This window comes from Pollicipes pollicipes, unplaced genomic scaffold (assembly GCF_011947565.3).
Source record: "Pollicipes pollicipes isolate AB1234 unplaced genomic scaffold, Ppol_2.1 Scaffold_3087;HRSCAF=3621_pilon_pilon_pilon, whole genome shotgun sequence".
Classification (NCBI taxonomy): Eukaryota; Metazoa; Arthropoda; class Thecostraca; order Pollicipedomorpha; family Pollicipedidae; genus Pollicipes; species Pollicipes pollicipes.
Window position 1 is genome coordinate 23910171 of NW_023596225.1, and position 23602 is coordinate 23933772.

A 23602-nucleotide genomic window follows, 5' to 3' on the forward strand; every position below is an offset into this window, starting at 1 on the left:
AATCTTGGGCTCAAATACGGAATAAATTCCTTATTATGTTTGATATAACAATATTGATGCATTTTCAATATTTCACCGCTTTTTAAACGTCAAAATTTGTCATTCCAATAAAATATTGCGTAGCTTTTAAAAGAATTTATTAATATGGTAGGCCATTCGAAGTCTGCGCAGATGTCTCGTTTTTGGATCGGGACAAAATTGGCATCTTGATGTTACCCCGGGGTGTCACAGCTGCGTGATTCCTGTTACGTATGGTTGTTCGTCGCCTGCACCAGCCATTATGAGTTAATTCCTAAAAATGCTCTAAAGCCGTGCAGAGGATTACCATGAGCATTATTTTGTTCTTGGACCGAGTAATTTACTGAAGCTAACAAGTGTTTTGAAACATCAGATTATTATGCTCAAGAGCAGTTTTTGCGCCTTAACAAATAAGCATCCAACATACTTTCAACTCTGCATATAAATTCATGTTGCAGAGTGGTATGGTGATAAGACACCAAATGCCTGACCCATTGGGCTTATTGTGGGACCAATGCTCTGTGCACTTGTTGAAGAGAAAGGATGCGGATTCCAGCAATAGTTGAGATAGTTTGAGACATGGAGTATCCACTTTCTGCAATTAAAATACAGATATTTAATAACAGGTAGACCTAACCCTTGACACATAAACACAAAGTGAACACAGCAATTCTTGCCTAGTGGATAATGACAGCTGCCTACTGAGAGAACAAGGGAGAAGAAAATGCATGCATGCATGGATCACAATGGTGGAAGCAGGGTCCCATCAAGCTCCATGTTAATGGGATTTTTGCACATTTTTGGGTGTTTCAGGTGCATGTCTGGTAGAGAAGATGAAAACATCTGGGATGGGTACTTAAGCATAGTTGGGAAGTTTTTTCATTTTTCAGAACATTTTTATTTATTGTTGATTGAAAAAGCACAAATTCCTGATGCTAAATAATATCTTGTGTGGTATTATATATATATATATATATATATATATATATATATTGACATGTACCCACTCACATATGCTTGTACAAGATTGTGCAAGCTTGTGCATGCTTGTACATTGTCACTGGCATGAAAGCAGTTCCCCAGAGGCACAACTAAAGAAAAAATCTGACTGTACAAAAATGGAAAATATATCCCTAAACCCACTTAGAGTGATCCCATGTCACACCACTAATATCTGGTACAAATTGGGCCAACAATGTCTTCCTACCCTGAGCTGTTGTTTGACATGTGCAGAAATAAGTTTTGCACAAAATTATTTTTTGTGACTGATGCTTATAACATTATATAAAGGCTAATTTAAGTGCTTTGTGTTTGAATAAACATTTGCTGTAATTTCCAGAAAAAAATTGAAGCATGGATAGATCAGAAGGACATGAAATCAGTGCAGAAATGGCCCAAGACTACTCTGCATTTGCACAAGTAGATTTTTCTCAAGAGGTATGTATTGGTTAGGGCTGTTAAATATGCTCATACCAAATATGGGTAAAGTAATGTGTGAAGTTACTGCAATTTGAGGTGCAAAAAGGCAGTGCTTAATGGTATTGATACAACTGTTGTACTGATGAATATGTATGGTTTGACATGTCAGGGGCTGTAGCCTAATAAGCATACTTGTTTATAACATCAACAATGCCTTCACAGTTCTTGCTGCCAAACACTTGCCACCCTTGATTGTAAGCCAAGCTGCGAGTACAAATCACTTCAATCTCGACACCTGTGTGAGTAGGCCCAAATAGATTGCTAGTGCACACTATCCTGTACATGATAACGAGTGTCTGATAAGCTGGGATTTGTGTTACAGTGTCAGAAGCTGGATGTAGCAATTGAGGATATGCTGGCAAAGCTAGAAGAGTTTGGCAGTCTCATGGAAATGGTATGTATTTGGTTTTTAATGTTACTTTTAATGCTTCAAGAAAATAATCAGGAATCATTTGCCATCCTCCACTTTCAGATATATGAATGCTGCTCCCATTATAAGTTTTATGACCCTCAGATGCCTGAGTGCTGCATTCAGAATGTTAGTTTGTCAGCCACCAGCTTCTTAAAAATAATGCTTGATATATTTGTGGCCCTGTTCTTAATAGCCACGCTTTCAGTGTGCTGGTCCTTTCACTGTTTTACCACATGTATGCCTGCTTATACTTGGAGGTGGTCTCAGCATTTTGAATTCAGATGTTGGAGTGCTATGCCCAACACATCTGTGCTCCAATTCTCACATGCTCAAATAATGCTGTCAGGGAGATGTTCAACTAATGCTGTCAAGGTGTTTCCTCCTATTGCCAACATCCAAGGTTTTCTGCAACTGCTGAGATTATTGGATCATTACTGCTGTCCACAGATGTCTGTATACCCAGATGTGTGAGTGCTGTATACCCAGTGTGCAAGGCCATTGGATCATTACTGCTATCCTCAGGTGTCTGTATACCCAGATGTGTGAGTGCTGTATGCCCAGTGTGTGAGGCTATTGGATCATTACTGCTATCCCCAGATGTCTGTACACCCAGATGTGCGAGTGCTGTATACCCAGTGTGCGAGGCTATTGGATCATTGCCGCTGTCCCCCAGATACTTGTATACCCAGATGTGCGAGTGCTGTATACCCAGTGTGCAAGGCTATTGAATCATTACTGCTGACCTCAGATACCTGTATGCCCAGATGTGTGAGTGCTGTATATTCAGTGTGTGAGGCTCTTGGATTGTTGCTGCTGTCCCCCAGATACCTGTATACCCAGATGTGAGAGTGCTGTATATCCAGTGTGTGAGGCCATTGGATCATTGCTGCTATCCCCCAGATACCTGTACACCTTGATGTGCAGGTACTATTGTTGTATTCTATTGTATATATTGTATATATTGTATGTTGTATATATTGTGTTGTATACTATTCTCTGTATGTTGGGCCCCTGCCCCCAGATGTTGCTGAGAGCCCCTCTCAGCATGCTGGTACTTCCATCTCCAGACATACAAGCACCTCTGTCACTGCTCTCGTCTGGCTGACCCTGCGGGTGTGTGTGCCGCTCTCAGCGCGTCTTCGCCCCCGCTCGCAGATGTCCGAGTGTTCGGGCGCCGCGCTTAGCGAGATGGTGCCGCGCGTGTTCGCCGCCCGCCAGCGCCTGCAGCAGCTGTTCCAGCGCGTGGACGCCATGGAGACGTTCGTGGCGACGGCCGGCAGCCAGCTGGCGCGCCTCGAGGAGCAGATGGACCGGGCCGAGCGCGAGCTGGCCGCCCCAGGCTCGCTGACCCAGACGTTCTCCGCCCTCTTTCAGGTACGCTGCGCCATGGGCAGCTGATTAGCGGCCACGGGTTCACAGGTCGCGACGCCGTCCGTGACAGCCCCGAACCCTGGCAAATGTGTTATAGGCATAAGCCTCTGCACTGAAGGACAGGAAGCGAAAATTGCGTCCTGCCAGCGGCTGTTCGATGTTTTTTTACGTTACAGGATTGTTTGAGAATTCTGACGTCTGGCGGCGCTTTTCTGAGCTTCACTCCACTGTATCGTCATTTAGTCATGTAGCTGTCAGCCATGCAGCTGCCAGTCATGTAGGTCATGCAGCTGTCAGTCATGCGGCTGTCAGTCATGCGGCTCGTTTAGCGTGCTTAGCGTGCTGTTAACTATTTCATCATCCAAAGGCAAGTGATGTTCCTGATCTTTCACGCACCAGTTGACTTGAGCGGTTTTGGCGCACGGACCGGTGGTACATCGACACACCGAGCGCCACCCAGCATGAGACTCCGACACAATGCACGCGCCGTCACACCGAGACCTGTGCTCTGATAACTGGCGGGAATGTATACCCCCTCACGGCTGAAACAACGGCTCAGACTAGCGTCCTCGTCCTATGTGTTAGCATGTACAGGGCTCTTCGATTCGTGAACTCCCCGGCCGCTGTCGGGTGGTATTGAACCCTGCGATGGACCGGATGGTGATGGACTTTCAGCCATATGCGCGTGACAACCCGAATTATTGCCTTGACATTGCTTAAATTCGAACTGGGGTCTCCTGATTGCAAGTCCAGCGCTTTACCAGCTGAGCTATGCGGGAAAGAAGCCCTTACACCGGGAATAGTTGCTTTCGCTTAGCTCAGTCGGTAGAGCGCTGCACTCGCAATTAAAATACTCACGGTTGGAATGCCAGTCATTCCAACGATAAAAGTCGGGTTGTGACGCGTGCATGCCTAACAGCCAAACTCCATCTCGTCCTTTTTGGACTGAATAACCCCTGATGACGGCCGGAGATTCGACGAGCCAAAACGTGCTGTACATGCCGACACACCAAACGAGGACGATGGTCAGAAGAATCACGCCATCCGTGGTACTAACATCTCGTCCCAATCCTTCCGTACATAGGCCAGCAGTCATACACCCGTGGGCGAGGCAAATGGTGAGACAGACACCAACATACCATCCTTCAACACGCCAATCTAGCGCACCAACACGCTGGCAGTGGCACCCCCAACCACTGGAGGCGAGAGTGCCGGACTGCTTAGGGCTACACTGCCGCGACTGGGAACGGCAGGGCGTTGGTGCAGGCATTTGAGGATGAAAAGAAGACTTGCTACGTATATTATCGCACTATGGGCATTCTGGTGTCTGGAGAAGGGGAGTAAATTGCAGGGTTGCAGCATCTGAGCTCGGTCGAACCTGGCGGTCATCGCAAACAGTGTTCTGCTAGCGGGTTGAGCAGCTGTGTTCAGGTTATGCGTTATGTTCAGTTTATGCCTTTTTTGTACATGCGTGAACCACTACTAACTGACGGGCCATCGTATATGCGGTGAAACCCTTTCGATGTCGCAGCCTTGCCCACCGGCCCAGACGGCAAAGGGCTGTCCGGGTCACGTGACCGGCCAGACAGCGCCACTAGTCCGCCTGCCGTGCCTGTTTTCCAGACGAGGCGGAGGGACGAGGCCCAGGAGCCAGCCGTGTTCACGCCGCCAGAGATATACCGGTCAGAGGACTTCTTCCATCAGCGGAGCGAGCCGCTCGGCGTGCCCGAGGGCTGACGATTCCGCTCCGTGCGCAGCGGCACGCCGCATCACCAGCCCGCTGCATGGCCAGCGCCGCTATCTTTTAGGGATTTTGAACTAGAAGTGGCCTGTGTTGCGTTCGTTTCTGGGGCGCACACAAGCAGGGCAATGGTAAAGCGGACTGGGGGTGTGTAGGATTGATGCTCAGGTGCCGGCGTCCAAGTACACCGCCGCTGCAGAATCGGTTGTATCCATTATGTTGTGCCTGTGAAAATGATAAGCGTTGTTCAGGCGTTGTTGGGGTGTCATTTACGACTGCGATGCGGTGTTGCGAAGGCATGCTCGACTGGCGCGGTTTTCAGCGATACTTTAGAGTGAGTGAATAGCCTACGGTAAGCGTAAACAAAACAACCCGGACGATGAGCAACACTGTACCATTTGACGTGCACGTACGCCTTCCCGCTTGCTGGCTGCGCATTGTCAGCATGTGGCTCTTGATGCTGATACCACATATTGTGTGCGCACGCCGCTGGTCAAGGTGACGCCTGCCTCTCTGCAGTGCTGTTATCAACTCACGCGACTGGACTCACGCGCAAAGTATGCGCAGTGGAGACTTCACGGTGCACGCACAGTGAAGACTATCACGGTGCACGCACAGTGAAGACAACACATCACGGTGCACGCACAGTGAAGACAACACATCACGGTGCACGCACAGTGAAGACAACACCTCACGGTGCACGCCACTTACGATTGTCTGCTCATTTGAGGTGGAGCCATGCCGGGATTTCGGGTTGGTGACCGATAGTGTTTTGTAGTTCGAGCTTGTGGCGGACAAGGGGCGTGAGAGCAGGTACACATGTGCTGATTCTCACGAATAAAACTTTGAAGATGAGGCATGTCATCTAGGAATGTTTATTTTAGTTACACAAAGACCCGTGTGTTGTAACGAAAGCGAAGTATGTTTTATTCCCATATTGCTGTTTAAACGGTTGCTTCAAATCTATCCACAACTTTTTGAGCCAGCATGTTTTCATTTTGTCCTTTGTTAAGTTCGACATGGTTTGGTCAGTTTCCCAGCTGATCCCTTACTGATCCTTCCCAGCTAATCCTCAGTTTCGATTCAGATTCAGAATCGATTTGAGAGTCGCCCAAATCATCCATGAATCTGACATTCCGTTTTTGTTCGTGGCGGCCCAGGACACCGGCGGTAAATCTGCATGAAGCCAGGTGCCTACGCCCGCAATGCGTCTCCTGGGCGTCATTGTCATTAGTTAATGGGCATTTTAATGTGCCACCTGTTACCATTTAATTTTATGTCGTGCTATTCCATAAACCCTTCGCTTAGCGTTTGGTGTTGCATGTGTGCACTGGAAGGTGTGTTTACATTGCCGTTATTTTTTTTATCGCACTGGGCTAGCAATAAACGTTACGAGGTATGGTGCTGTTTCTTACTGAAATATGCAGGATGATGCAGCACCAGTTTTGGAATGTGTCCCTGAGTGCAGTGCAGTAACGGAACACTAAATACGTAACAAGGTAAACCCACATGGCCGCGGGCCCAAACAGTGGCGGACAGGAGACGGCGGAACACAGCACCGAGCCTGGACCATTCTGGGTCTTCAGGTTCCATGAGAACCCAGACGAGCATCAGTCCGCCCCAGTGTGAAACGCAGGCAGCGACGGTATAGTGAGCGCATGTAGTTGACCCCGGCATCGACGCCCAGACTTGGCGCATCAGCAGCAACGACATTCTGGAGAACTTGTGGGCCGTAACAATGTCCCAGGCTACTGATCGGCACCCACAGTTAAATATGAGTTCTCAGCGATGTCACCAGTGGCCCATCAGCTGCTAGCGATTCCGGCTGCTTCAGCTGCTTCGGAGCGTACCTTTTCTACGACCGGTTGGGTGCTTGGGGAGCGACGGCCAACGTCTGCCTCAGCTGCTTCGGAGCGTACCTTTTCTACGACCGGTCGGGTGCTCGGGGAGCGACGGCCAACGCTGGCACCGGAATCGGTGGACGCCATCATGTTCCTGCATAGCAGCAAGAAAACGCGATGAGGATGCCATCAAAGACCATGGCCGGTGGAGTAGCGCTCTTGTTCAACGATGTTGGTTTTAAATGATCACAGTCGCTATTACAGTGAGGTGCGATACAACCTGAAAAGTCATTACCTATGAATCATTTCTGATGAGGCCGAGTACATGAACCGATTGACAAAAATGACTGGACGTTGGACAATGACTGGACATTGCGTAAGCCTCGTATAGAAAAGGATTCTGCCACACCTTACATATATAATTTCCCTCTAATTGGACAGACATTAACGAAGAGACTACGCTGGCGACGACATAGAAGCTAAAAGAAAGCTGTTAAAATATTTATTCTCACATTTTGTGTGGGCATCTTCCTGGGTTTTTGTTTTGCGTTCCTGGAGTTGTTAATTTTCCAAGCATCTTACATCTTTTACCAATTGCCGTTTTAGTAAGTTGTTCAGTGCATTTGCGAAGAACTGTGGTTGGCTGTTTAAAAGAGAACAAAACAAACAAAAAACGAATAATCGATTGGGACCATAGGCATGCAATTTTGAATTCATTTCTACTGCTGTTCCGAAAACGGCATGTTGCCGAAATATCATCCCATCCACGTCTCCATTCCCCTGGTTTTTCTCCAAGGACTAATGCTATTACTATTGCATTATGTAATTGTGTTCCAGTAATCGCTTGCTGTGCTAAAAATGGCGCGATTATTAAACACTCAACACGTTCGTTTGATACGTTTTGAAAAGTTAAAACATTGGTACAGGCAGCTATAAAACTCGTTACCTTGCGGTTACGGGCGGTTACGGATTTGAGCCTTACGATTAAGGGCGGTTACAGATTAGGCCTTGCAATTACGGGCGGTTGCAGATTAGGCCTTACGATTACGGGCGGTTGCAGATTAGGCCTTACGATCACGGGCGCTTGAGAATTTGAGCCTTACGCCTACGGGAGGTTACTTCTGAGCATTCCGTTTACGGGCGTTTACGGATTTGAGCCTTATGGTTATATGTGGCTACGGATTTGAGCCTCACGGTTCCGGGTGGTTACGGATTTGAGCCCTACGGTTACGGGCGGCTACATATTTGAGCCTTACGTTTACGGGCGACTAGAAATCTGAGCCCCACGGTTATGGGAGGTTGCGGTTGCAAAAAAAACACAACAACAATGAACCATGTGCAACGTGTACCTTTGCCGTGTAACACAAAAGTTTTACGATGACAAGCGCGTCCGGGTATCGTGAGGAAGGAAAACGTTTGCGCGTGACTGTTTAAAGTACATATCCTCGGTGATGATTTGATGGTGCGAGCGCTGACACGTGTCAAAATCACGTAAGCTGCGAGGGTGAGCCGGCAGCCGGTCGTCGGCGTGCGCAGCTGTGCAGGGGCGCGCCCCCCAGGTGGGCTCGTCCCGCATCTGGACAGGCCGCCTGGCAGACGAGTGGTTGGCCTTGTCACCTGACGCTATTTGTTTGCCCGGCGGTCGGCCTAAGCCCTGCCAGTGAACTCCGACTCGTTCAATGTCAAACCCGCGCCCCTCCCCCGCTGACCGCCACGGGAGGCGGCCGCTAACTCGCTAGGTTCACGGCTGGACGCCGATTTAGAGCCATCATTGCGTGCGGCCGCCGGGGATGGCCGACTTGTTTTTGTCCGCGGCATTCCTGTGTTAGCACTAGTGCCGTCTCGGCAAAAGCGGCTGGTGGAGCCACTACTTCTCTCCCATAAGGAATTGGGATGGGAACCCTCCTCCGTTTACGTACCCGACAAGCTAAAAAAGAACGGCTCCGCGTTAATGGATGCCTGCCTGAACTTTACATCGAACCACGCTGAGTGAATCCTGGAGTGTTTATGCGCGGTATTGTGTCACAAACTGTGCAAGGTTCTCAGATCACGATGGCTAACACGTTCGTCTCAAAATGCGTGCAAGTCTATGAATTTGGAATGTCCGCACGCAGAGTTGTGCTCGTTTCGATTCGAATTTAGAATCGATGCAGGAATCATCCAAATTGTCCGCGAATAGAGGTTGATTCGAATCCCTAGCTTCCCGAAATGATTTCAGATAATATTTGATCTATTCTCTTGGATTTGATCAACTGGTTCGACACTGAATCAGTTCGTCACCAGCAACGAGCTATAAGTGGCTTGTGGCCGTGACGAGCTTGAAATTCCAAGAGCAGCTACTATGAAGTCCCACTGCCCCCTCTTTTCATTACCCTGGCACTATGTGGGCTTACATTTTCGTCTCTGATGTCACAGCAACGCGCAATTGCATACGTCCCGCACAAACTCCATAAAAATCCGTTCGGATGACACGCGTTGTAATTTTTCAGCCCATATCCAGACTAGCCCGACCAATGCAAATCGCGGATCCCGACCTTGCTCCTGTTTGGGGAATGGGCCTCCAGGTTTCAGAACGACGGGGAGCAACTGTTCGGTGTTGGTCGTCTCTGGTCAACATAGAGGTCCGCATTGTCCCAGGGGGTCATGTATCGGTGCAAGAACCCCTCTGATAGTTCAGGCTACAGCTCTACGAGTCGAGATCCCTTATGTGTCCTACAGCCAGTCCTTTGGGCCCTTGTGCCCTTTAATCGGGCCCTTGGTCGACGGTTCCGGTGGCCTCCGCGCCCCTCTTCGGGCCTAATCGAACGCTGCATTTGGTCGACTCGAGGTCCCCTGCCAATACAGGACCCCCCTGTTAAGCGTTGTGGGCCCGTGACAGATGCAGTGGCCCCGACCCATGTAAATCGCTGGCCACGGCTTTGTAGATGCTTGGGAAGCGGGCCCGCGGACCAAAACTGACACGGTGTCGACCGTGTGATACTGGTGGAGCTTTGCCGACATAGAGGTCTATGGACTCAGGGGTCCCCGATCGGTGCAAAGAACCCTTGAGTATCATTTGGTGGCCCGTCCCCGCGTGCCGGGACCGCTGAATACGACCCCCCAGCAGACATTTCGGGTCTATCAGGCCCTCAAATTGGGACCTAAGTGAAGCACGTGTCCCCTGTACCCCTGTGTGCGTCACTGCTCATAGCAAGCGAGAAGAACCCAAGACCAATGTGGTAGGCCCCTGAACGATCGGGAGTGCCCCGGCAGATCAACTATAGGGCCCCGGCTGGAGCACAGGGCCCTTCGAGCAGACGGGAAGAGCCCAAGGTCATTGTACACGACTTAATGCCTTGAGCGATCTGAAGTGCTCTGGCTGAGGAATATCTAGGATCCCGACAAAAGCGTAGGATCCTCCGAGCGAGAACGAAGTTTCCGAGACCGTTGCAGCGGGCCGCTGTCCGATCAAGAGTGCCCGGGCTAATTGGCAGAAAGAGTTCCGACAAGATTGAATAGTCCTCCACAGATGGGATCGAAGGGAAAGAGTCATGCATCAATGTGGAAGGTCCCTGAGCATCGAGTGCCTCAGTGCGTTTACGTATATGGGCCCAGGACCAGCCTAGGGCCCTCCGAGAAAGTGGAATGAGCCCGAGACCAATGCAAAAGGGCAACCTAGAGTACCTCTGTAGGTTCATACATGGGCCCAGTCAATAACATTTAGAATCTTCGAGGCGAATGGAAAAAGGCTATTGAGGGACCCTGATCGATCAAGAGTGACCCGACATGTTAGCAATTAGGGCCCCGACAATAGGGTAGGGCCCCTCGAGCAAATGCAGAGATTAAGCCCGTGCAAGACTTCTTAGCGATCGGATTGGCCCGGCCAGTGGACATACAGGACCCCGGCAACAGCGTAAGACCTCTGGACAGCGTGATGAGCATCAAAATATTCTCAATGACCACCCTTTCAATCAGCAAGATATTCTTTTCGGCTCACGGGAACTTCACTATCGCTTGCGACTTAACTTGGTCGTCTGGAGGCCCCCAAAACACCCATTTCTATGTTTTGCTTTTAAGCAAAACTGCGTCCGTTTAGCCGGTCATGGACCCATTCGGCACCCAATGGGGCGAGGGCATGACCCCGCAGCCCCTGTGGATCCGCCACTGCTCTCGATACATTTTCAATGCAGCGTTTTGTTTATCACTTCGCGACGCCTACATGCCTGCTCCGTCCTTCGTTACGATGGTAAACGACGCTTTAGCGTAGTATACGGGAAGGACTGCATAGTCGTTTTTAGAAGTCGGCAGTGGCAAAGAATGTCGTGGATAGTGGATGCGTACAATCTGAATTCGAGCTTAAGTCTCCTTGCATTATTCTTTTTAATCTTATTTGGCATGCCAACGAATAGACTGACTACCCAGAGCGCTTGAGTTGTCGGCTGGCAGGAAAGACACGCTGAAAAACATCAACTATTTCAATGCGATAACCTGCATGATTACGTTTAACGCGTCTTCCATCCATCAACCGTTCGGTAAGCGCGGGAGATCCAGTCTGGGTACCGCTGAAACAACACCAGCTCCGGTTATTGACGTTCTGTAAAGGCCTGGCGCGCCGCGCGCACAGATGTGCCTTTGTTTGACCGCTTTGACCTTGGTGTCGTCCAAGGTCAAAGCCACGCCTCTTCCCTCGGACGTTGGTAAACTGTTGCGCCGGCGTGGAGCTTAGATTCCGGCCGACAGACGGCGCCAACGTATGTCTATAATTCCTCCCCATTGTGCCCGCCAAGCGCTAGCCGTTGCCTGCGGGGGTGCGTAGATGATCTTCGTAAGGGAACGCCTAACCCTGAGGGCGCCCTTCTACATGCGCGGACGTCATCCGAGACCTGCGGGCTTCGAGTGACGCCGACAGTGACACTGATGAGTGGAGTGGTTCTGAAAAAAATTCTAGAAAATTCTGGGGAATCAGAACATCTGTCATATGAATTGACATGACGGCGGCGGCATGCAAACACACTTTGCTTTTAAAGACATGCTTTTAAAGACATATGCACGCAGAACTGGCATGTGATTAGCTGCGTTGAGAGCAGAGGGTCTGGAGAATACCTTCTGAGGACCAAGATGACTAGAGAAATCACGGAGCCATGTTCTGCTACACTTGCTCGCTGCCAGCCGCCACCTGCTTATGTTACACGACAAGGGTTAAAAAACATTCCTTCCACACCTCATCAACATTATCCATATAAAACAAAACGGCGTCTTTGAAAAGGCAAAATTTCAGGAGGCAGCACGAGGATTTCAAGAAGTTTGTCTTTTACAAAACCGGCTGGACACATGATGGAAACTAGCAATGCCTTTTCCGATATTGAAAAAATCGGAACTTACCGCCAGTATGCATGCGTAAACGTCTCGAAGGAATTGGGTTTATGTGCGCAATTTAGTTGGCCAATGATGTTGATTGTTCCACAGGCTTGAAGGCCTAGCCCACTAAGACCCGGCCAGCTGACAATATGGTGCTACGAGGTTTGCGTGAAGCGCAGAATATGGCTTCTACCATTGCCTACATGCTCGTAGATGTACACAACCAACGCACGTGCGGGTCGCCCCTCGGTCAGAGACATTGAAGGGAGTGTTCCACGCAAACATGGGGCTTTGAACTGAAAGCCATCTTGAAGACCTTCGGTGCTGTTCACAACACTGCCTTTCTTAACACCTGAGCACCTGGATACCTCAGCCCCTCTTGATTCTGAGCTACGAGCCCGCACAAATGGGGAAAAGTATACCGCGATGAGTATTTAAAAGTCACCTTGGCATTCATGACGTCATAAGAACATCATTCCAATCATGTCACTCCGTGGTGTGGCGGACATCACCAGCAGGTGAAGCAAAATTTCCACGATATGTTTATTTTGTGATGCAGGTGCCATGTAAGCACATGCAGTAACACCACGGTAGTTAATGTGCATCAGCACTTGAAAGGTATCCTTAACGTCACGACGTTTGTTGCTTCTGGAAGCAATGCTCCCCGTTAAGATATTGTCCAAGACATAAGTGAACATCACCATCACATACACAGAGAATATGTCTGACGAAACAGTTTTGTGGAGTCTTGAAATAAAAACCTGATTTGTCCTGTTAAAAACGAATTTCAGCGCGTGTATATATATATATATATATATATATATATATATATATATATATACGCAATAACGCAATACGCAACATGTATTGCATGATATTGTGAAAATGCTTCCGATTTTTCCCGATTCACAAAATACATGCTGGGTGGAGGACATCACATTGTAAGTTCTTAATCAAATGTGTCATGCATTTTTACGATGTCTTAAACTGCTCGTTAGATATTTAAAACAGGTGCATGCTTTCTTTTGCATTAAGTGAGGCAAAACAAGGAAGACAAAATCCAGCTTCCATGATTTGTTTGGAACATTCTCTCACAGTGATTTGTAAGCATATTCTGAGTCGCGATCTATTTTGTCAAGTAAGAACGCTGGACGCCATTTGGTCAGATGTCGGACGAGGTTTGTCGCGCGCCACATTTTCAAACATCAAGGTGCCCGGGCAATTTGTGCAAAGCAGGTCTGTCCGGTCCCAACCGCCAATGAGTGCTTCTGATTGGTGCACAGGGAAGGCGTGCCCGTAAAATGATCGTATATAAGCTTGTCTTTCTGTCACCAAGGCATCCCACAACGAAGCGAAGTCAAACATGAAGACCCTCGTAAGAACAAACCCGTGTCTTACGGTTGTCTTTCGCTAATGTCTCCGCAGTGAGCTGTTTGCGCCTTGTGTTGTTGCCGATCTCATTCGGTCCCCAAACGCTTTTCTGACGCAAACGTTCGTATTGATAATACCGCTGTCCAGCGCATATTCTGAAGCTACAAACCTTTCGGGACTTGCACTTGTCGGCATCTTCTGCTCCTCAAGTACATCCTCAAAAGCCCTCACGCTCCTTTCTTGCACTATCTCGTGATGTCTGTCTTGTGTGGTCTCCTTACTGCTATAATCAACCTCCATTCCTTGCAGGCGCTGCTGCTTCTCGTAGTTTCGTGCGCTTCGGCGTACTACTACTACGGTGCCCACTCCGTCATCCCATACACCGGCTATTACGGCGGCGTTGCTCCGATCTGGGTGAGTCGTGTGCCTTCCGTGAACTTGGACCTTCAACATAGGTTGGTGGTCCTTACAGCATGATGCTTTTCTTGACGTTTGATTTCGACGTCCATTGTGCACTTCCTGGCATCAAGTATGCGCTATTTTGTTAACATTTTGCTGGTAGCAAAAAGTGCACTGGGTGGGCACATCTGACCATCATTTCAGATATGTGAAGGACTGGGGCATCTAGGCGTTGCGAGGCGTCGCCGACTTGGCCTGAAACAGGAAAAGCAAACAAACGCTATCATCGCGTCTTGCCACAACGTTTGATGCATGATACTGACCTGTCCCCGATTATTCCGCAGAGAAAGAAGCGGGCTGCCCCTGAAGCCCCTGCCGGTGACCAGAAGGCGGACGAATCCCTGTTCTACAACTACTATGGCGCTTACCCGTACACTTACGGCGCGTACGACTACGTTCACTACCTGAAGAAGCGTGAGGCTCCGGTCCAGGACCAGCAGGCTGAGGACTCCTTGATCTACTCGTATGGTGCCATGCCCTACTACTACGGAGTCCCGTACTACCTGCGCAAGAAGCGCGACGTCGACCAGAAGGCCGACAGCGCCTTCCTCACGTACTCGATGCCGTACAACTACGGATACTACGGCTATCCGTACTACTTCAAGAAGTAAACTTGTGCGCCTACCGGACTATGGACTGACTGACCCAGAGACTACTCCATCCATATGGCACACCTTTTAGGCGTGCTATTCATTGCTCTGGCCGTGGTAACTGTTTATGTGAATAGATCAAAGCCATACGAATATGTTGTGTGTGCGGGGGAAGAATCGGCAGGAAGACAACGAACCAAATGGTTTATTTTTATTTCAAATGGCTTTACAGCTTTTTCACACGAATGGATTTGAAACCATATATTGAAGCTGGCGAGACGTAAACCTCCTTCACTACAATTCCTGAAATATGATACGATAATCTACCTGCAGTTGCCGGTTCTGTAGAGCACAAAGGAGTATTTTATTTGCACTTACATTTGTATAAAACAATTATGCCTGGAGAGCTTGTATGTGCATGTACATGAGCGTCATCCACCACTATGGAAGTTAACACCAACAGAGCACCGTTCCATTTCAAAATGGCCTTTCGCAAAGATCCAGATTTCATTGGGCTTATCCTCCAAATATCAAACCAGGGTGTTATCACGCACTTTTGCCTCAAAAAATGTTTGCCTCACTTTACGCTTTCAGGTGTTATGGGACCGGGGCGATGTTGCACAAAGAGAGTTTCGGGGGCTTAACAGTGAATAATGACCCAACCGACCCGCAAAATACAACAACAAATAGGCTTCTCCCCAGAGTTGGACTTCGTTATTTCCAAAGTTGGGGGGGGGGGGGGACTGAGTACCCCCCCCCCCCCCAAGTGAGAAGGAAACTGCATCCGTGGTGTGGGACGTATCACCCGCAGCAGTCATAGGCTTCTCAACTTGTTTGTCGTGAAAAAAATGATACACGACAACTCACGCGTTATAGTCTTTTTTTACTTCGTTAACAAAGGGGACGCATAGTTGCCTTAGAGGGTAAGCCTTTGGCTACGTCTTCATAGAGCGCATAAAGCGCGCACGCAAGAGAAGTCCTTCTACAGCTTCACATGACCCGTGATACATGGTGGACATACGTTTAGTGCTCTAGTTAAATCCCCAACATGTCGCGGTCTTAACCGACGGCATGGGACCTGCGTGGAGGATCGACCCGCAACGCTAAGTGTGACTCGACAGCCCGTTCCGGTCCTCCGTCTCATCTGGAAAGGAACTTCGTTGGAAACCAGTTGTGTGTGATGCAGTTACATGAATGTGATCGGACCTCATTATGAAAGAAACAATGAACCACACTTGAACGAAATCAACATGGGAACGCTCTTCCTTTACACATGAGTTCTTGCGGCCTTCTTGCAAGTTATTGACATTGGTGAGTGACTTGAAACGGGAGGAAAACACGCCAGCACTGAGGAGCTTCGTGATTAATATGACGACTTTCGAGGTCTAAAACATCTTTGCCGTTAAATTACATCCACCAAAGCTTGAGCATGACTTTGATGACTGAGCGTAAAAATCAGTGCGGCGCGCCGCGTTCCTATTAATCTGCCTACCAGCGAGACAGACGCGCCCTAGCTCGTTAACAACACGGCCGCTCAGCGATGTAAGGTCACATTACCAGCGCGATCCTCGGGCATTTCTGCCGTTACAAACAACGTTGCATGCGCAGGATTGGCGCTCTCGGCGTGAGGCTTCTGCCGAGCAGTATAAAACCGGCGAGCACCGGCAGCAGACCAGGATCTATAGCTCGGCAAGATGAAGTGCGTGGTAAGTACCACCTGGCGTTTACGAGGCGGCATTGGCAGTGATGTGTGCTTGAATGATGTTTGCCGCTTTGTGGGCGATTTTAGGGGTGGCAATTGCAGCGTACAGAAATTGGTTTGATGAAACTGGGCAAGGAAAAGGCAAAGCGGCAGCGCTGCTACCAAGGCGTTTGCCCATTTTTGGAGGCAGACATGTCCACAACATAAGCCATAAGCATGAAAAAGATAAAAGATAAGAACGATGAAGTGATGATGCATACTTGTGTGTGTATATATATATATATATATATATGTATATATATATATATATATATATATATATAGATGCATACATACATACATACATATATATATATATATATATATATATACATATATATATGATTTAAACTTATGTCGTTTTCACAGTGCATTTCTGATCTATCGAGACATGCATTGCAGACATGTTTGACTCGGCATCCTGTATCACAGAGCAGATATTAGTATGCAACTCAAACAGCCAAAGCAAATGTCGTAGCAATCACGTGGATGTATGCCTGACCTGCAGCGACGGATATCTGCAACACCTATAAAAACGCATGACGGAATATCGGTCGACACCTTAGGTGGCTTGGTCGTATCTGATATGTTGGTGCTTGTTATTTAATATGTTTATGCTACCATACCCTTCCATCCGTCTACCTTTCTACTTCTCTTGCTTCTAGGACAGTCATATTCCATAAAGTGATGAGCTAAACAAATGTTTAGGTCACTGCGCTCCCATTATGTTGCTGATGCTGCGAAACCGCCGCATGCATCCCCCCATCTTGGCTCCGTCGCCCTACTTGCGCTCGTTCCACAAAAGGTGATCTCAGATCTGCCCAGTTTGCAAATGCCGGCCACAGAGCCCAGGCACTGTGGTAAGCGTATGCTCTGCCTACAACCAACAGCCACGTTTCCGTGTGACTACGGAACTGCGGCACGTTTTCTCTTCGTTTCGTTTGTGTACGTCTCCGTGTGACTAATGAACTGCAGCACGTTTTCTCTTCGCTTCGTTTGTGTACGTTTCCGCGTGACTTATGAACTGCAGCACGTTTTCTCTTCGCTTCGTTTGTGTACGTTCCTGTGTGACTAATGAACTGCAGCACGTTTTTTATTCGTTTCGTTTGTGTACGTTTCCGTGTGACTAGTGAACTGCGACGCGTTTTCTCTTCATTTCCGTCCGCAGGTCCTGCTGTTGGCAATAGTGAGCTGTGCTTCTGCACAGTATGCCTACTACACGTATCCTGCGCATTCGCTTCCAGCGAGCTACTACAGCCCGTTCTTCGTGAGTAGTGACAAGCAATGCTTTCAGAGGTAGACCACAACCTGGGGGGACATTTTCGTAACAATAGCACAACGTAGTGCTTCTTGTAAAGGAGCTGGGGTTTCCAATTCGGTGTGAGAGCTCACTAAGTAAGGATTTTAAATTGTGATCTTCAAGTTCTGTGCCCTGCCCATGCAAGCATGTACTCCTATGAGCGTTAATGTCTACAGGGCTGTACAAGCCAAGCAGTGTCATTGGAATTGGAAAAAAACATGTTCAACGAACGCTACACCCTACGCTGTTTTACGCTTATTTTGTTTTTCAGCTGAGGAAGAAGCGTGGTGTCCCCGCGGACACGTTCCTCCGCAAGAAGCGTGCAGCCCCCGAGCAGTCCTCCAACGACCAGCAAGCCGACAGCGCTCTTGTATACAGCTCTCTGTACTCTGGTTACGCTCCCGCAACGTACAGCGCTTATGCTTATGGATACCCGTCCGCCTACAGTTACGGTCTGCCTTTCCTTCGCAAGAAGCGTGCGGCCCCTGAAGAACACTCCAACGACCAGCAGGCCGACAGCGCCCTAGTATACAGCTCTCTGTACTCTGGGTACGCTCCCACAGCGTACAGCGCTTATGCTTATGGATACCCGTCCGCCTACAGTTACGGTCTGCCTTTCCTTCGCAAGAAGCGCGCGGCCCCTGAAGAACACTCCAACGATCAGCAAGCTGACAGCGCCCTTGTGTACAGCTCTCTGTACTCTGGGTACGCTCCCACAGTGTACAGCGCTTATGGATATCCGTGGGCCTTCTATAAGAAGTAAGCGTTTTTCCACTGGATTCGACCTCCCAGGAGACTTCCAGTGTGGCTGGTCGTTTCATTCCACTCACACCTGACTTTTGCTCAAGCGTAGATGGCTTTGATGTAATGTTGACATAGAATACATGATGCGAAGCAATGAATGCTCTGGGACTGTTTGTCTTGAGTGAGAGAGAAATAAGAACTGATCTATGGAACACTAAACGAATCAGCCGGCAGCCCAATATTCAGCGTCAGGCTGATTTGATGACAAAATTATCGTCCAACTAAAATTATGGCGCGCCAGGCTGTGGGAAAACGACGTCCGTATGTTCACGACGTCAAATTTGGTTAAATCGGTTCATCCCGGTCCTCGAGACTTTGAGGAAACGTTTTGCATCAATTGGTCGCAGTTTCATGCAGTTTCCAGAGGCAACAAGTAGTTACATAGGATCCGACGTGTTCTTCGCTGTCTGTATTTCTGGAAATGACCGAGTTTAGGAGTGTCTGCTATAAAACGGCAGTTCCCATACCTTACCGGTAGCTGACACACTGAACAAGATGGGGTGACATGACATGAACAGACGCATCATTGTTCAAGTTGTCCAAGTTTGCTTGTTTTCTTTAAGGGGTCATTTCGACACCTCTGAGGTCAAGACAGGTCGTAGGGGTCGCTGCATATTGTATTGACGGCAGTAATATGCTTCTTGTACTATGAAATGTGGACATTTATGGTGTGATCATAGAATAAATGGATGATAACAATATTTTGGTGGGGAATGGTTTGGATAATGGGAAGTTCACCTTTGACAGGTCAAAATTGCTTATGCGACAGATATTCATTCAATCTTTCGTATGACTGGGGACTGCTTTCACAAAGGTCACTGACGTCACTGGTCAGGTCAACGACGTCACTGTCCCACCGCATGACCACTTCGCCTTTATGAGCTATGATCGATCACTGATAAATCTAGCGTGAAGATAATGTCAGGAGTTCCACGACAGAGACTCGATGAGTGCCTAGACGCGTGCCACGATTACGTCAGGAGTTCCACGACAGAGACTCGGTGGGTGCCGAGACGCCTGCCACTATTACGTCAGGAGTTCTACGACAGGGACTCGATGGGTGTCGAGACGCCTGCCACTATTAAGTCAGGAGTTCTACGACAGAGTCTCGATGGGTGCCGAGACGCCTGCCACGATTACGTCAGGAGTTCCACGACAAAGACTCGGTGGGTGCCGGGACGCCTGCCACGGCGTCCATTTAAGATTCGGCAACGACACCTTTGTATTTTGTTTCCCAAAGTGAAAACCGGACTTCAAAATGTGAGGCTCCAAAATATATTTGATATACCCATGCATTATCTTGATGACCTTTTGCATCCATGCCAGAAACATCATTAAGCCGAAAGTGCTTTTGAGGCGTCCATAAAATCGGTGTACACTTGTATGGAAACAGGGGGGGGGGGGGGGGGGTTGTATTCAGCTGCACTTACCTAGAGTGCCTACCTGCACTTACCTGCACTTACCTAGAATCCTCTCCATCCGCCCCAATGCTCATTCAAGCTCCCTAATATTTCCTTCATCTAGGAAATTGTAGGCAGCTATGAATATGCGATATGGATATGCGTATAGATGAATATTGCGTATGTAATAGTGTCTTTCAAGTGTCAATCCAGACCAACTCCCCACAGAAGACAGGTGTAACTCAGCGCGAACTTTCCCGCACAGTGAGGCTGAAGCCGTTGGGTCGCAAAACAGTCGCTTATCTACTGACACGTATGTCACGATCCTGCCGGCCAAACTTCATCACCTTAGCGTTGTTGGTTGGCGACAAAGGCACTTCCCGCACAGTGAGGCTGAAGCCGTTGGGTCGCAAAACAGTCGCTTATCTACTGACACGTATGTCACGATCCTGCCGGCCAAACTTCATCACCTTAGCGTTGTTGGTTGGCGACAAAGGCACCGGGATACCGATCTTGGAAGTCACGCCTCAAATAGGAGACACAGCCGCCTGTGAACCGGCCTCGATCAGAAGCGATCACTCAACCATCCGTCCGTCTTCGGGGCCATTACATACAACGCCACACCGAGCCGTCTAAGTCTCTGCAATGGAGTGACAAGGAAAAGTGAACAAATTGAGCAGGCGCGCCACGCGAGCATCTGGGGCACGAGACACTCTAAGTTGGGTGCCGTTCGGCGGGAGTCTCTCCACCCACCGAATTTCCTCCGTCACTGTGTTCGACACTGTGAGGAACCCGAGTCCAAATCTTTTAGCGCACCAGCAGGTCACGCCATTGACCGCGCACGTCTGCTGACCTCAAAAGCACGCCCCCCCCCCGCAGCGGGGCTCATGATACCCCCCCCCCCCCCGGCCGAAGGCAGTGGCAACCTCCGTTTGAGCTGAAAGTATCATTACGAGAACTCTTCAGAGGTCCGGCTGGCGGCGCCGATCGCTCCAAAACCGGCACCATTGTCTGCCCAAGCCAGCGCTGCCGATGGTGCCTCTGGTGTCGAGATTCGCCGACGCGATGTGGTGTTAGACGCTCCAATGTTGGACAACACATACAGGTGGACAGAGGATTAGACGGACATGCAGTCAAACGTCGGATCTGAGTCTTTCCCAAGCGACCGCCTTGCAGGCAATCTCGTTTCCCTGAGGACATAAAGAGCACGCCTTTAGTTCTCTCTATTTTGAATTCGCATTTTGTGTTGCAGTCCACTTGACGCAAGTCGGTACGCAGGTGAAGATAAAAGTTCTCACGAGACCTCTCACAGCTATGTGCGGGTTAACATGTGCGCTGGAAGTTTTTTCATCCCTGCCCCTACTTGCAAAGCTCATATTCCACAGTATACAACCACTGATAAGCGGCAGAAATCCTCATTCCGTTGCGTCATGGTGCTGGTAACTTTGATAAAGCTTAGGTTTTTCCCGTATGGTATTTTAGAAATCCGGAAAAGACTGTTAGCGTCTGACCAGCTTCAGAGTAATATTATAAGGCCTTTGCTGCTCAAGAAGCTCTAAAGCTACTTAAAATAGCTGGTGGGCTCGTCCTCTTCCTTGTTGACACACAACCACACACCATATTCGTATGGCTTTGATCTATTCACAGAAGTAGCTACCATGACCAGAGCAGTGAATAACACGTCTACAAGACATGCCATATGGATGGGGTAGTCTCTGGGTCAGTCAGTCCATAGTCCGGTGGGCGCACAAGTTTACTTCTTGAAGTAGTACGGATAGCCGTAGTATCCGTAGTTGTACGGCATCGAGTACGTGAGGAAGGCACTGTCGGCCTTCTGGTCGACGTCGCGCTTCTTGCGCAGGTAGTACGGGACTCCGTAGTAGTAGGGCATGGCACCATACGAGTAGATCAAGGAGTCCTCAGCCTGCTGGTCCTGGACCGGAGCCTCACGCTTCTTCAGGTAGTGAATGTAGTCGTACGCGCCGTAAGTGTACGGATAAGCGCCATAGTAGTTGTAGAGCAGTGACTCATCCGCCTTCTGGTCACCGGCAGGGGCCTCAGGGGCAGCCCGCTTCTTTCTCTGCGGAATGATCGTAGTGAGATCAACACAGATGCAATAAGTACCGGATGGTTAACGAATAGCATTGCTAGTAAGTCTTTAGTAAGTCGATAGTTAAACATGCTTATCAAGCAAACACAGCCTTTTACTCTAAAACCCTATTGCACATGACGTGAAACATCTAGCATGTCTGGACATACATCTGGACAACAATCAGCATCTGTGGTAAGTCTAAAAGAGCTTTGGTGCAATGGTTTTTGACAGGGTTCTTATGAAAATGGAGGTTGCGGCAATGCCGAATACCCGTGACTGCTCGACATGATGATGTTGATGTAGTTTGCTCGATCTCTGCATTGGACTATAAGCCGATAGTTAAGTACGTTTATCAAGTAAAAACAGCCTTTTCCTTTAAGACGCTACTGAGCATGACGTGAAACAGCTACCATGTCTGGACATGTCTGTCTCCTCATATTCATCTTTTTCATGATGGTTATTGACACGAGATGTAGCATTGTTCTTGCTAGCACATTGCTGGGGTCGTCACTTATCTGTCATACGCAGTCCACAGTGGGTCTGCACTCAGAAGTGGTAAAATGCCTGTACCCACCCAGATCGGAGCAACGCCACCGTAGTAGCCGCTGTAGACGTAGGGGCTGGTGTAGACACCGTGGTAGTACGCCGAGGCGCACGAAACCACGAGCAGCAGCAACACCTGTAGCAAGAGCTTTGTTGCAACGGCTATTGACCGGGTTCGTACGGAAATGGAGATTGCGGTAACGCTGGATACTTGTGGCTGTTAATGATGCTGATGGTGATGTAGTTTGCTAGATCTCTGCGTTGGACTTTCATCTCTTGATACACTGATGGTCGACTATTCTCGGCATAATATCCTATGCTGTTGAACTCTCATGGGAGATACATTTCCTACTGCGTCACTCAGGCTCATCGTATGAGCTTCCCATTCCTAGCTATCCTGCGGCTCCACGCAAGACGTCATACTGACTAAAGCTGAAAGAGATTCACCGCTAGCCGAAATTTAAGAAGCGGGTAATTACTTACGATGCTTTTCATGATGAATGCAGTTGACTGTCGGATGCTTCGAGTGATGCAAAACGTGCTTATATACGGAGGCTTGGCAGATACGCCCTCTCTGGTGACGATTTAAACTTGACATTCACACCGTACAAAACGGGTTCGTCCGGAAAAACCAGTTTCTGCTGGTCTTAGTAGCGATGTCTCTGTGCAATGTCTGATGCTGCACTGGTTGTACTGCCTGTTTATTTATATTATGACTGAAACGGAACTGCCCTGGCCTTCTGAGCAGTAAGAAGTACTCGCATTGTAAGGTGATTTAGGTCTTTATTGTTGCAACGGGATTCGCGAAGGAAATGAACGTAACTTGGACTTTATCACGCTGGTTTGTGGCCAGAAGTGCCTAGGTTCGGAAAAGGTTTCAAGCTGTGCTTTGTTGCTCGGCCAGAGGTGTGGCTTCCTGTTCAGTCAAGGGGGGGGGGGCGGGCTTCAATCCCTCCTCCGCTCCCCTACCCCAACTAGGGCTACAGCCCACACCCTGCCCCAACCTTTGAGAACAAAACGGACGAAATCCGGGGGAAGCCAGTTCTCGTGGTGTCTTTTGGGAGTAAGTTGAGTCACTCGGCCCTAATTCGCCTCTCGAATCG

General features: G+C 48.9%; 1 protein-coding gene across 4 annotated transcripts; it reads left to right on the top strand.

The window, feature by feature from the left end:
* The first annotated feature begins 191 nt into the window (after positions 1 to 191).
* Positions 192 to 6421, top strand: Blos4 (biogenesis of lysosome-related organelles complex 1 subunit 4). Of its 4 annotated transcripts, none has more exons than XM_037213248.1 (5): positions 192 to 244; positions 1358 to 1455; positions 1820 to 1891; positions 3065 to 3283; positions 4904 to 6421. In XM_037213248.1, the coding sequence occupies exons 2-5, from the start codon at positions 1372 to 1374 to the stop codon at positions 5015 to 5017; spliced, it is 489 nt and encodes a 162-aa protein (XP_037069143.1). In that variant the 5' UTR covers positions 192 to 244; positions 1358 to 1371; the 3' UTR covers positions 5018 to 6421. The 4 variants fall into 4 exon arrangements, with proteins under 4 accessions (XP_037069143.1, XP_037069142.1, XP_037069144.1 ...); XM_037213247.1 differs by having other exon boundaries at positions 212 to 249; XM_037213249.1 differs by lacking the exon at positions 192 to 244 and adding an exon at positions 266 to 353.
* The last annotated feature ends 17181 nt before the right edge of the window (positions 6422 to 23602 follow it).